This window comes from Thermobia domestica, chromosome 9 (assembly GCF_964235325.1).
Source record: "Thermobia domestica chromosome 9, izTheDome1.hap1.1, whole genome shotgun sequence".
Lineage (NCBI taxonomy): Eukaryota > Metazoa > Arthropoda > Insecta > Zygentoma > Lepismatidae > Thermobia > Thermobia domestica.
Genome location: NC_137462.1, coordinates 75,020,005 through 75,031,847, shown reverse-complemented (window position 1 = coordinate 75,031,847; position 11,843 = coordinate 75,020,005). Strand labels below are relative to the sequence as shown.

Below are 11,843 nucleotides of genomic sequence, written 5' to 3'. Positions count from 1 at the left end.
TCCCGTGGTAGTGGGTTTTTGAAAGGGGATTTTTGAGAGAAATTTGAAAAACAGTGCTGCCAGCCAATTCGTTGAAATAACCTTGATTTATCAAATTTCACTTATACATTATGCAACTCGTTTCATCATCATTATTATTATTATCTTGACAAAAGTCGTTTTCAAGTTTTAAGGCCGCTGTGTGATGTGGGAGAGCGCTTTAAAAAATTGTAAAATATAGGACAAGATAAAAATAAGACAATAGAAAAAGCAAATGTTTGCATTTTGCTGTAGCTGTACTATGCTTGCGAAACTATCAAGTGCCACATCTATGTTCTTTTTCACTTGTCACTACTTTTTTTTTTTTTAATCCTATAACTATCATCAATTACCAGCTTCGCTGGGTTAAATTAAGAAAACATAGTAATATGTTCCGTAGTCAGTCATTTTTTACTATTAGACCTACTAAAGCGCTCTTTCATATCGGTCATTTTTTATGATTTTTATATGTTCCTCCTCCCCTCTCCATGTTGTGGGCCTGAATTTGGTATTTAAATGGCATCAAAAGTGTCACTGGTCATCTCAGTGATCTGGAAATCTATAGATTCGACACTAATATCGGTCATTTTTGATCATTTTTAAATGTCCCTCCCCCTCCTTCTCCACAAAGATACACCGTCAAAGTGATACGACAAAAAACATCTCAGGTTCAAACCCCATCTATGTTGAAAATTTGATCGAGATCGGTTAGGTATTTCAAGAGCTATTAAGTTCTATTATATATATATATATATATATATATATATATATATATATATATATATTCCCTCCCATCCCCTACCCTAAGTTCTACCGTTAAAGTGAAATGGTAAAATACATCTCAGACCTGAATCTCATCTATGTTAGAAATTTGATCGAGATTAATTTTATGGTTCAAGAGTAATAAAGTTTTATTTACTTTTTAAATCCCCCTCCCCTAAGTTCTATCGTCAAAGTGAATACATAAAAATCATTACAGGCCCAAAACTCATCCATATTGAATATTTGATCGAGATCGGTCGGGTGGTTCAAGAGTGATAAAGTCACTAAGACAGTTTCTTCCATTTTTATCTTTCACATACTGTATATTTCCCCTCTCCTTTCCCTACGTTTCACAATCAAAGTTAAATGATAAAAATTATCCCAGGCCCGAAAGTCATCTATGTTGAAAATTTGATAGAGATCGGTCGGGTAGTTCAAGAATTGTTAAGTTTTATTTATTTTTATATATAAATCTCCCCCTCCCTCCTCCTTCCCTAGGTTCTACCGTCAAAGTGAAAATATTAAAAACTTGCCAGGCCCGAACCTCATCTATGCTGAAAATTTGATAGAGATCGGTCGGGTGGTTCAAGAATTGTTAAGTTTTATTTATTTTTATATATATATCTCCCCTCCCTTAGCTCAATCCCAAGTTTTACCGTCAAAGAGTGATATGATAAAAACCACCCCATGTCCAAACCTTATTTATGTTGAATATTTGATTAACATCGGTTGGGTGGTTTAAGAAAGATGCACACTTTCACAAAGCCAATCACTTTCATTATTATTATTATTATTATTATTATTATTATTATTATTATTATTATTATTATTATTATTATTATTATTATTATTATTATTATTAGCTGCGGCCCTTCACCTTGTTAGCAAAGACGGTTATGGCCCTCAGGCTCATTATAATTGGACACCATTGTCATAGAGCATTCAGTTGGAAATGACCGACTTAGATACCATTACTGAAACATCTATTATTTTACCTTCAATGTAATCAAAGGAAGACTGAATAAATGCCAAAAATTGTGAAGAAACAGAACATAAATAAATACCATCCTTTCTTGTGCCAAAATAAAATAGTTGGAGCTGGTACCACCTACTTTACTAAGATCCTGTTTAGTATTAGTATTATCACCCCAGCTGCTTGCGCCCAACACCATTACTAACCATCCAGGTAGAACTACAGTATATACATATTTCCCGGGTAGTTTTCGTATACAAGCATCTTGTTTCATTCATCCTAGAGATAACCACATTCAAATGTACAGAAGAGAAATACAGTCGCTTCTCAAAAGGTGAAGGGGGAAAAGCCATAATCTTTCGAAATGTACATTCATGTGGAGAATAACTTTAAAAAATTAGATTCTTCCAGCATAAAACCAAGGTGGAAATGCTAGAAATAGTAACGGAAAAGAAGAACAATATTAAGCATAATTGAAACAAAAAAGAGAAAAAGAAGTTGAGCAAGGCATTGCTTGAAAAGGAACTATATTTTAAGTTACGTAACACGAGGTACATCAGAAAAAAAAAGGACACAATAATGAAAATCGACAATTTCGTTTCATAATGTGAAATTACGGTAAATTTCCAAACTATACAAATTCAATAGTGAAAGAAGTAATATTAGCTATAACATCCGAATGCAATAGAAGAAAAACCGAACCTGTTCTGTGGTCGCTGACCCCATTTCAAAAATATTTTCTTGCTATCTTGACAATTATTACTATACCGGGTGGACCATTTTAATCTTTCCATGGGCGGGGCCGCGGTGGCTCAGTGGTAGAGCGTTCACCTCTGGTGCTTGGGGTTCCGGGTTCGATCCCAGCCCCCACCAAGTGAACTTTGTGGTGGACAAACACCGTGTGCGTGGGTTTTCTCGGGGTTCTCCCGTTTCCTCCCACTTTCTTCATTCCACCATTTCATTCATTACTCATCATCACCGTCTCCTTTAGCCTAACCGGCATAACCGTGGGACTTAAAACTCAAAGATTTCATTTCATTTTCTTTAATTTTTCCATGGAAATATCTCAAAAACGGTTCAACATAAATGAACTGAACAAAAACTCAAATAGGAAATACCATGGGGCAAATCGAATAGTGATATCACGGTGCCTCTCAGAGTCGCTCTTCATGGGAGCCCAGGGCCCAACTTTAAAATTTTAAATGGAAACATGGAGCGAGTGACACTTTTGTTCGATAGATCTTTCAAAGCTAAACCGCGTTGTGGCAAAAGATTTTTCATATCGGCCACCGTATTCAAAATGGCCTCCAAGATATGTTACCTGTATCAGATAAACGTCCAGTACCACTAATATGAAAACGGCTGAACATAAATGAACCATACAAAAACTCAAATAGGAAATGTCATGGACAAATCGAATGATGTTACCGCGGTGCCCCTAAGGCCGCCTTTCATGGGGGCCCAGGGCCCAACTTAGAAATTTTAAACGAAAATATGGGTCAAGTGATACCTATTTCGATAGATCTTCATACACTAAACAGCGCTGTGGCAAAAGATTGTTCATATGGGTCACCGTTTTCAAAATGGCCGCCAAGACTTGGTGCCTGTATCAGATAAAACGTCCAGTACCACTAATATGAAAACGTTTGGAGGTAAATGAACAGAATAAAACTCGTATAGGAAATCACAGAGGGTATTTATCATTCCACGGGTCGAGAGTAATGCAAGAAGAAAAAGATTACTAAAGTTTAATTGACATAATGCAAAAGAGGAAATTAGCAAATTATCTTTCCGATCTCCCTCCGTAAGTGGGCGAAGCGGGAATGAAAGGTAAAATCTCAAATGAGAACCCCACTTTTACTTGCAATAGGTATGGTTTGTCTGAAACAATAGTGTGTACAAGTGACTGGTATTGTAATGAATAAGATTAAATTGAAATTCGCTTTCAAGTTTAAAACCCATTTGTATTGCAAAGTAGGATTTGATGGGAAAAAGATGCAAATGAAATGAGAAACAAAGGTTTTAATAATACATTTTTGGCACTTGCAAGTATTTTGCCCGCTGAATCGTCCTGATAATTTAACGCAGTGCGTGCAAGATGTTTGGGAGGCATCAGCATCAGTATGAACCGTTTCGTTACTGAGGATCACAACTGAAATTACTGCTAAAAGTTATTCGGGATGTAACTGTGAGCAACATCTCAGTAAAGCTCATATTCTATCACATGCAAGAAGACATAGAAGGAAAAGAACCAAACCAATATTGCGCAGACGACTGTTGAGCAATTCCACGACGTTTGTACACATTATTCTAAAATTGCATTCTTCGACAAATTTGTTCCGCATTTCAGTTGATTCAATTCTGCACAAATCATTGTCTGCAATCAAAATGGAAGGCACCATTTGACAAGAATTTTACCTCTTTTTTTACATTACAGACATCTCTTGTAAAAACACATTTCAGATAATTATAGATACAATTTGCAAAAACTAAGGTTCTCATTTGCAATTTCACAGTTCCTTCCCATCCCGCTTCACCCACTTACGGAGGAGGCTGGAATGATGATTTTCTAGGAAATAGATTTCCTCCTTGGCATTATACAGGTAACATATCTTGGCAGACATTTTGAATACGGTGATCGATATGAAAAATATTTTGTTACAACGCTTTTTAGTTTTTAAAGATCTATCGAACGAGGTGTCACGCACTCCATGTTTCCATTTAAAATTTTAAAGTTGGGCCCTGTTCCCCATGAAGAATGGCTCTGGGGGGCACCGCAATATCACAATTTGATTTACCCCATGATATTCCCTATTTGAGTTTTTGTTTAGTTCGTTTATGTTCAACCATTTTCGAGATATTTCCCTGGAAAGATTAAAATTGGCCACCCTGTATATTGACTATAGAAACCAATATTCAAACTGCAAGTTCTACTATTGTTTTGTTACTTCCGGCTTTAATCCATATTTAAAAAAAAATACTTGTCGCTTTTTTTTTTTTTTTTTTTTTTTTTGTTCCACTATGGTGGTTACTGTTGAAATCCGAAATCGAAGACTTAAACAACTTCCGTTTTGAATAGATGCATAAAGACGAATTTTATACTTAGGACACTGAATACACATCAAGAACTCATTTGTCGGTGTCTCTAGCCATTTAGACGCTATTGAGATTGAAAATTGAAAATTTCTACTACTTCCAATTTTAGCAGAGAGACAAGTATGGAGAGGAATTTATTCTTGGGATGCTGAATCAATATAAAAAGAAGAAACACACACACACTTTCCGCTATCTGTTACCGTTTTTCCTCTAATACCTGCCGATAAACAGAAAGACAGACAGGCACATAGGGTAATTCTAAAAAGAGTTCCCATACATAGATTAGAAGTCTAAAACTATAATTAATGGATGCTATAAAAAAATGGTTAATTGATACATTAAAATGAAATGGGTAATTGAGGATGATAATGCATAAAAGTTTTTAAAATAATGGCAGAAATTTCTGGTGGTGATATAAATGAAATGAAATGAAATTTTTCAGTTTGATGTCCAACGGATATGCACTAATTACTCTATGCTTTTATGCCTGTTAGTCTAAGGGAGACGGATGATTAAGGCAAAGGGATAATGATACAGGAACTGGTAGAATGAAAATGAGGGAGGAAACGAGAGTACTCCAAGTAAATGTTGTCCAATTTACTTGGCCGGGGTTGCACCAGGGACCCCCGCGCACTAGAAGTATGCGCTGTACCATTGAACCGCCCCTCTGGTGGTGACAATAATCCTTGAATCAAAAGATCATAAGCGAAGAAACATTAAAGTACAGATTAAATTTTACTTACAAGGAACGGACATGAACGTGTCATACGGACATCCGAATCAAATCTAGTCCATTCGATAAACATAACAAAGATATGTTCATGCACAAAAAATAAGGTGCCATGGACAACGAAGTAAGACCCTGGGGCCCACTAACCCTGTAAGATAAAGAAAATCGTAGACTCGCAGTGAAATAGCTATTGCATCAACACTGTTCATTGGAAAGTCATTCTTTATAGTTCATTCTCTTCGGCACGAAACAAGCTTTTCAGAGGTGCTATGTATTGGGGCTCATAACGTACTTGAACAGGGAAAATTCCCTCCTGAATTCCTCCCGTCAACTTTGAACCCCTCTGGGGTGGTCCCGGGTAAAAGCACAGAATCCAAATGTGTCTCGAAATATACTATGGGGGATAAGACATGTGTGTGCCAAGTTTTGTATTGATATAGACAGAATAGGTATGAGGCTAAAGCGTGTTTTGGTATACAAACATTTCCCTCATATCTGTTCTCGAATAATAACAGTTATTAAATAAAATGTCAACATTGCATATATATATATAGGTATGTATGTGCAAATACCAATGTTTCATATTTTCCATTAAACATGAACACACAAAAGCTTGTCAGGCTGTAAAAGGTTCTTGATGAAGAGTAATTACTTATGTAAATCTTTAGTTTTAGTGTTTGGCATGTTATTTCTTTTCGCTTTCACCAATTTTTCTTTTCCTTTTTATTTCTTTAATTTTTTACTCTTTGTTCTGAAGGAAATTTGGTATAAGTTCCATATAAACTAATTTCAGTATTGTTTACTTAAAAATGAGGTATTTGTATAACGCATATATTTTTTTTTGCGTAAATTTAACAAGAAAAGAGTTAGACTTAATTTATATTACCCGTTCAGACATCTTCTAGCATAAAAAAGTATTTATTTTCTAGAAAAAAAAAACACCTCTTATAACCAACAACTGTAGTTGCTTTGCTACGTGCGTGTGAAAACGGGATATTTACGCTAAGTACACTTGCATTTAGAATTTTGTGTGATATTTTATCCTAACATGCTACGTGCTTGGACAGTGTAAGTTGTTATTAGAGAGACCACCTGTTAGAGGTCTGAACGGGCCGGAATTTTTAGCCCGAGCCCGGCCCGGCTCGTGAATTTATAATGTGCAACCCGACCTGAGTCCGAAATATGTTTTAGCATTTAGGCTCGAGCCGGGCCCGAGCTCGTATGATAATCAAATGAGCCTGAAATAAGCCTAAGTGCTAAAACATATTACATATTAATTACAGAAACTTAATAATTAACGCAAAATTCTATTTTTATTTACAGCAACTAGAAATTCCATTCTGCGGTTGTGCTTTAAAAGTTCTCCAGAAAGAATGGTGCAGTATATATAGTTGTACAGTATATTTACAAAGTTAGGCTCGAAAAGGCCCGAGAAATATGGTTTTATATTAAAAGTTTACGGCTCGAGCCCGACGTGATATATGCTTTGTTGATCCGAACCCGTGCAGACCACTACCACCTGTCTAAGTATTACGAAAGATTCGTAAATGATAGTTCTTTCAAATTGTGTACCCTCGGTGACACTCATCTGATCTGCATAGTAATCAAATTGTTGCCAATGTCGTGCATATTACCCGTTACACTACCAGAACTAGAGTGCACGTGAATCAGTAATAGAGCGCACCTGGTGCAAGGGGTCCTTGGTTCGATATATAAATACAGCACATAAATAAGCAAACAATGTGTCCTAGCAAAATAAGAACTATTTATTATAATCGACAATAAATCACATATTTTTCAGCGCCATAAAAACTAGTTTTTATCGAAAATTAGGAATGGAAATTTACCGTCAAGCTTTGTCATTTTGTACAGGTCAACGTGATCTATTAGTATGATTAGCACATGGCTTCCCTGATGTCACAGCGGATATGACAAAATAGAAACAGGTGGAGGACAGCGATCGAAAAAGCCGACGCCAGAAAACTAGGGTAAAAGAACAGGCTTAGAAGAAGATTCGTGTACTGTATATTTTTAAAAAAAAAAATACACTGAAACTAACAAATGTTATCTATTGTGGTTTGTCTTCTATTAACGGCGACATACATGCTACTAACATTTGCACACTATATATATACATTGAAGGATGCAAATAAGTAAGTAAATTTTACTAGCCCAAGGAAAAAAACTACTGGTCCACATCCCACAATAGAAATCATTTCCTTACCTTCGGTATGATGTTAAATATTGCCCGCACCAATGAATCACTCGCCCCGGGCGATTTGCATCCCTGATATATATATATATATATATATATATATATATATATATATATATCAAAAAGGACTTTACAACACAACTTTGAAAAATCGTATTGATTTATTCATTTATCTTACGGACATGGTTTTGGTGGCATTTTGTATCAAAATACATCAAGTTTTTTTACCTTATATCTAAAGAGGTTCAAAGTGGCTTCCATTTGTGATGCAGCACACAACCCATTTGAAGTCGATTTCTTGCCAGTCGTACTGGCACGGCCTGAAGATTTGTTGTGTCTTACCATGTATATATGTGTCTTTATTCAGAGTTTTAATAAAACACGCCACTGATAAACTCAATCTCCTCACAAAAATTATGTTTCGTGGGCAGCCCTATTTAAATAGTTGGCATTCATAATACAGTAGGACGTCGATAATCCGAACGTCAAAAATCCGAACGCGGTCCCTAGAAGCTTTTTTACATTTTCTCTTAGCGCTAGCGATAAACAAACAGTAGGGTTATCCTTCGACATTGTGTGTAGTCAGGTTTTTACAAAAGCTCATTGATATGTTATTGTTTGTCATGCATATTCTTATTTTTATTTTCAGTTAAGCCTATACAAGTTAAGTTTTAAGTGTGAGTTACAAAAACATTGTAATTTAGTGTACAAGCAGGTTCTTCCAAAAGAAAATGAAATGTAAGTAGACTTCCGTACGGTATTGTAATTACTGTATGTACTGTATAACCACTGTGTCGATAAAAGAAGATACCGTACAGTATATTTAAGCCTAAATGACATTTTTTTGTCATTTTCGAAAATCCGAACAATTTGAAAATTCGAACTACCTGTGGTTTCAATTAGTTCGGATTTTCGACTTCCTACTGTACTTCAGTAACTCCTTTGGGAAAGAAAGAAAAGCAAATAAGGTGTCTATGTTTTCAAGATCATAAAATAATCACTTATTTTTTTATATTAAAAATGCGCTGTAGTAAAATATCTGCTTCTTCCTTTTCAGGATAATTTGCTGGAAAATGTTTCAAGATTTGGCTAATCCTCAACACCATATCACAGGGACCAAATACCTCACTTTAAGTAACATTTTTATCGTAATGGAGTTGCTCAGCATTAGTGGAACTGTGACAAGTGATATCACATCTGAGAAAATTTCTAATGGCAACGTAATTCCTTACATTATTGAGCAATATGGTAGGCATAGTGATTTGGTTATATATGATGATGATGATATACATGATCAAACAGATTTCTTGTTAAGCTTTACGTTAAACAAAACTGCGTTTCTTTTCAATGAAAATGTAAACCCATCAGACTATCAGTTGGTTACAGCTAATGTTGATTTCTTCATTATATTTATAACAGACTTAAGCAATTTTGATAGGGTAATAAAGACTCTTTCTAGATTGCCATTTTGGAAAGCTCGAGCGAAATTTGTCTTAAAACCAAGGAATAAAATTGAAGATAATAGCATTGCAAGAATGTTTAATGTGTGCTTAAGGAACAAAATTACAAATATCCTCGTTGTTGTGTCATTGAATGAGCATTTACATTACAATAATGCTACAGAGGCAATATGCGGTATCCATATTCAAAATCTCAGTAATACAGATAACATGTCTGAAGTATATACTTATTATCCTTATAGCAGCACCCACTGCTGGAGTGATGTGGAAGTAACTTGGCTTACCAGCTGGAGAAATGGGGAATTCCTTCACAATGCAAACTTATTTCCTGATAAACTGTATAATTTGTTTGGCTGTCCAATACGAGTTTCAACGTTTAACTTACCACCTCATGTAATCTTAATAAACGACACAAACGGAGATCTTGATGCGGAGGGTATCGAAGGTAGAACTCTGCACGCAGCTGCTGATAGACTCAATTTTACGCTCATCGTCAATCAACCCGCTGATAATGATTTGTGGGGAAGATTACTTGAGAATGGATCGTATAGTGGAATTATGGGAGATATTTTGTATGAGAGAGCTGAAATTGGCTGTGCGGGAATGGCACCTGAAGAAATTAGGAACATTATAATGGAAGTATCGCATAGCTTAATAAGACAAGACTTGCCATTTGCTGTACCCAAAGCACTACGAATGCCTCCTTGGGTCAGTGTGATTTTGCCGTTTACCTACGTATTGTGGATAGCAGTTATTTTAACGTTTGTCAGTATGGCTTTTACGTTTAGTATCATGAAGAAAATGGTGCCGCACAAAGAGATACATATGTTCCACAGTGGAGGTTTTCCATTGTTGTATACATTATCTATTTTTCTAGCACAATCTACTGGTTCAGAACCAAGCACAGCAACGCTTAGGATGTACTTTTTCTTATGTGTAATCACAGCTTTCATCATATGCACTGCATATAACAGTGCATTAGTAAGTTTCTTAACCGTTCCGAGTTATTACTCAGAAATAAACACTATGGACGATTTATTGCAATCTGGAATTCCTTTTGGAGGATATATTCCAGTTCGAGACTATTGCAAAAATGCAACAAATCCTGTAATAAGAGGACTTTACGAGAAATGGGTTGGAACTGGTGATTTGACTGGAAGCTTCGCGAAAGTTATTGAAACTCGTGATTTTGCTGTAACTTTAGATCGTAAGGCCTTGGAATTCTTACTCCGAAATACATACCACGATGACAAAGGAAATCCAAAATTCCATATCACCAAAGAGTACATCATATCTTTCCCATCAATTATGATTCTACCAAAAGGATCTCCAATTTTGCCTCGTTATAATGCTATCATCAGCCACCTTAGCGAAGGTGGTTTTATTACCAAATGGGACGTAGATATTACTTCTACGTCCAAGCCAGGAGATTTAGATGATGGGCCGGTAGTGATTACTAAGAATCACCTAGCAGGAGCCTTTGCTATTTTAATCTTGGGTTCTATAGTAAGTGTTATAGTTTTTATAGTTGAATTTTCGTTGAAACGACCCAATCCCATTATTAATCATTCCTTGAATTAATATAACAAAAGATTGATGAGTGTTATCTAATTTGTTATCGAAGCATAGAGTATATTATGTTATTCAATAGTCATTATAATAAAAGTAGAGTACAATATTATCATATATTACATACAACATGGAAGAAATGTAATTAAAGATACATTTTTACCATCTAATCTGAAGTATTTATATATAGGTAGTTGAACACAAACCTTATATTATTGCACATGCATATGTTATATAGACTATAAAGGGACTCATCATGGCAATTGTTTTATCTATACTGATTGTAGTAGCAAACAAGAGAATTTACTAGTAAGGAGAAAACAGTACTTTAAAAGAATCCCTTGTGGCACCCAATGACGGCTCCTGATAAGGGAACATCTTATATTGATAGTAGCATTGCCCAATCAAACAATACACAATCAATAGAGAAGTAAAAAAAAAAGTGATAAATCCAAAGTTTTACGGGCCGACACCCAGAAACAGAGGAGATACAGAGGAAAACAGGATCTAGAATCATGTGAAGATAGCAATTCAAAAAGTAGGGCCTACACATACAACGATATTGTATATCTATTTTGTGAATTTCTTCTATTTTTATATCTTGGTTTTGAGCAACTGTGCGTAAAAGTACATAATCTGTTGTGTAGAAGAAGAAGAAGAAGAAAAGAATATACTGTTGTTGATTCTAAATAGAAAGAAAATAAAATTTTATCTTAGTAGCTGAAGATATATGTTGATTTTATTGTATAATCGATTACCTTAGTTACCGCACAGCAGACAGTCGTTTATTAAATGTTGCTATGAAAACCCCCGAAAAAGAAAAGTGTTATTAATGAAATGAAAAGAAATAAAAGGTAATAATCACACAAGGTGACGTGTCTTATTTAATGCAATTTGATTGTGTTGATATAGCTAAAAATTACGCGAACTGTAGGCTGGAATGTAACATAAATATAACGTTCCATATTAGATGGTGTTTACCGCCCAGAAGTACTTTTAAGATGGTGTTTGCCGACCAGG

At 35.3% G+C, this 11,843-nt stretch overlaps 1 protein-coding gene across 1 annotated transcript; it reads left to right on the top strand.

Moving 5' to 3' along the window:
- The first annotated feature begins 8,945 nt into the window (after window positions 1–8,945).
- Window positions 8,946–10,835, top strand: LOC145660883 (ionotropic receptor 21a-like). The gene has a single exon (XM_081726313.1). The coding sequence runs from the start codon at window positions 8,946–8,948 to the stop codon at window positions 10,833–10,835; it is 1,890 nt and encodes a 629-aa protein (XP_081582439.1).
- Window positions 10,836–11,843: the final 1,008 nt, after the last annotated feature.

Bases quoted from the DNA above. Each gene is read 5' to 3' on its own strand.
- LOC145660883 (XM_081726313.1), top strand. From the start codon at position 8,946: ATGGAGTTGCTCAGCATTAGTGGAACTGTGACAAGTGATATCACATCT.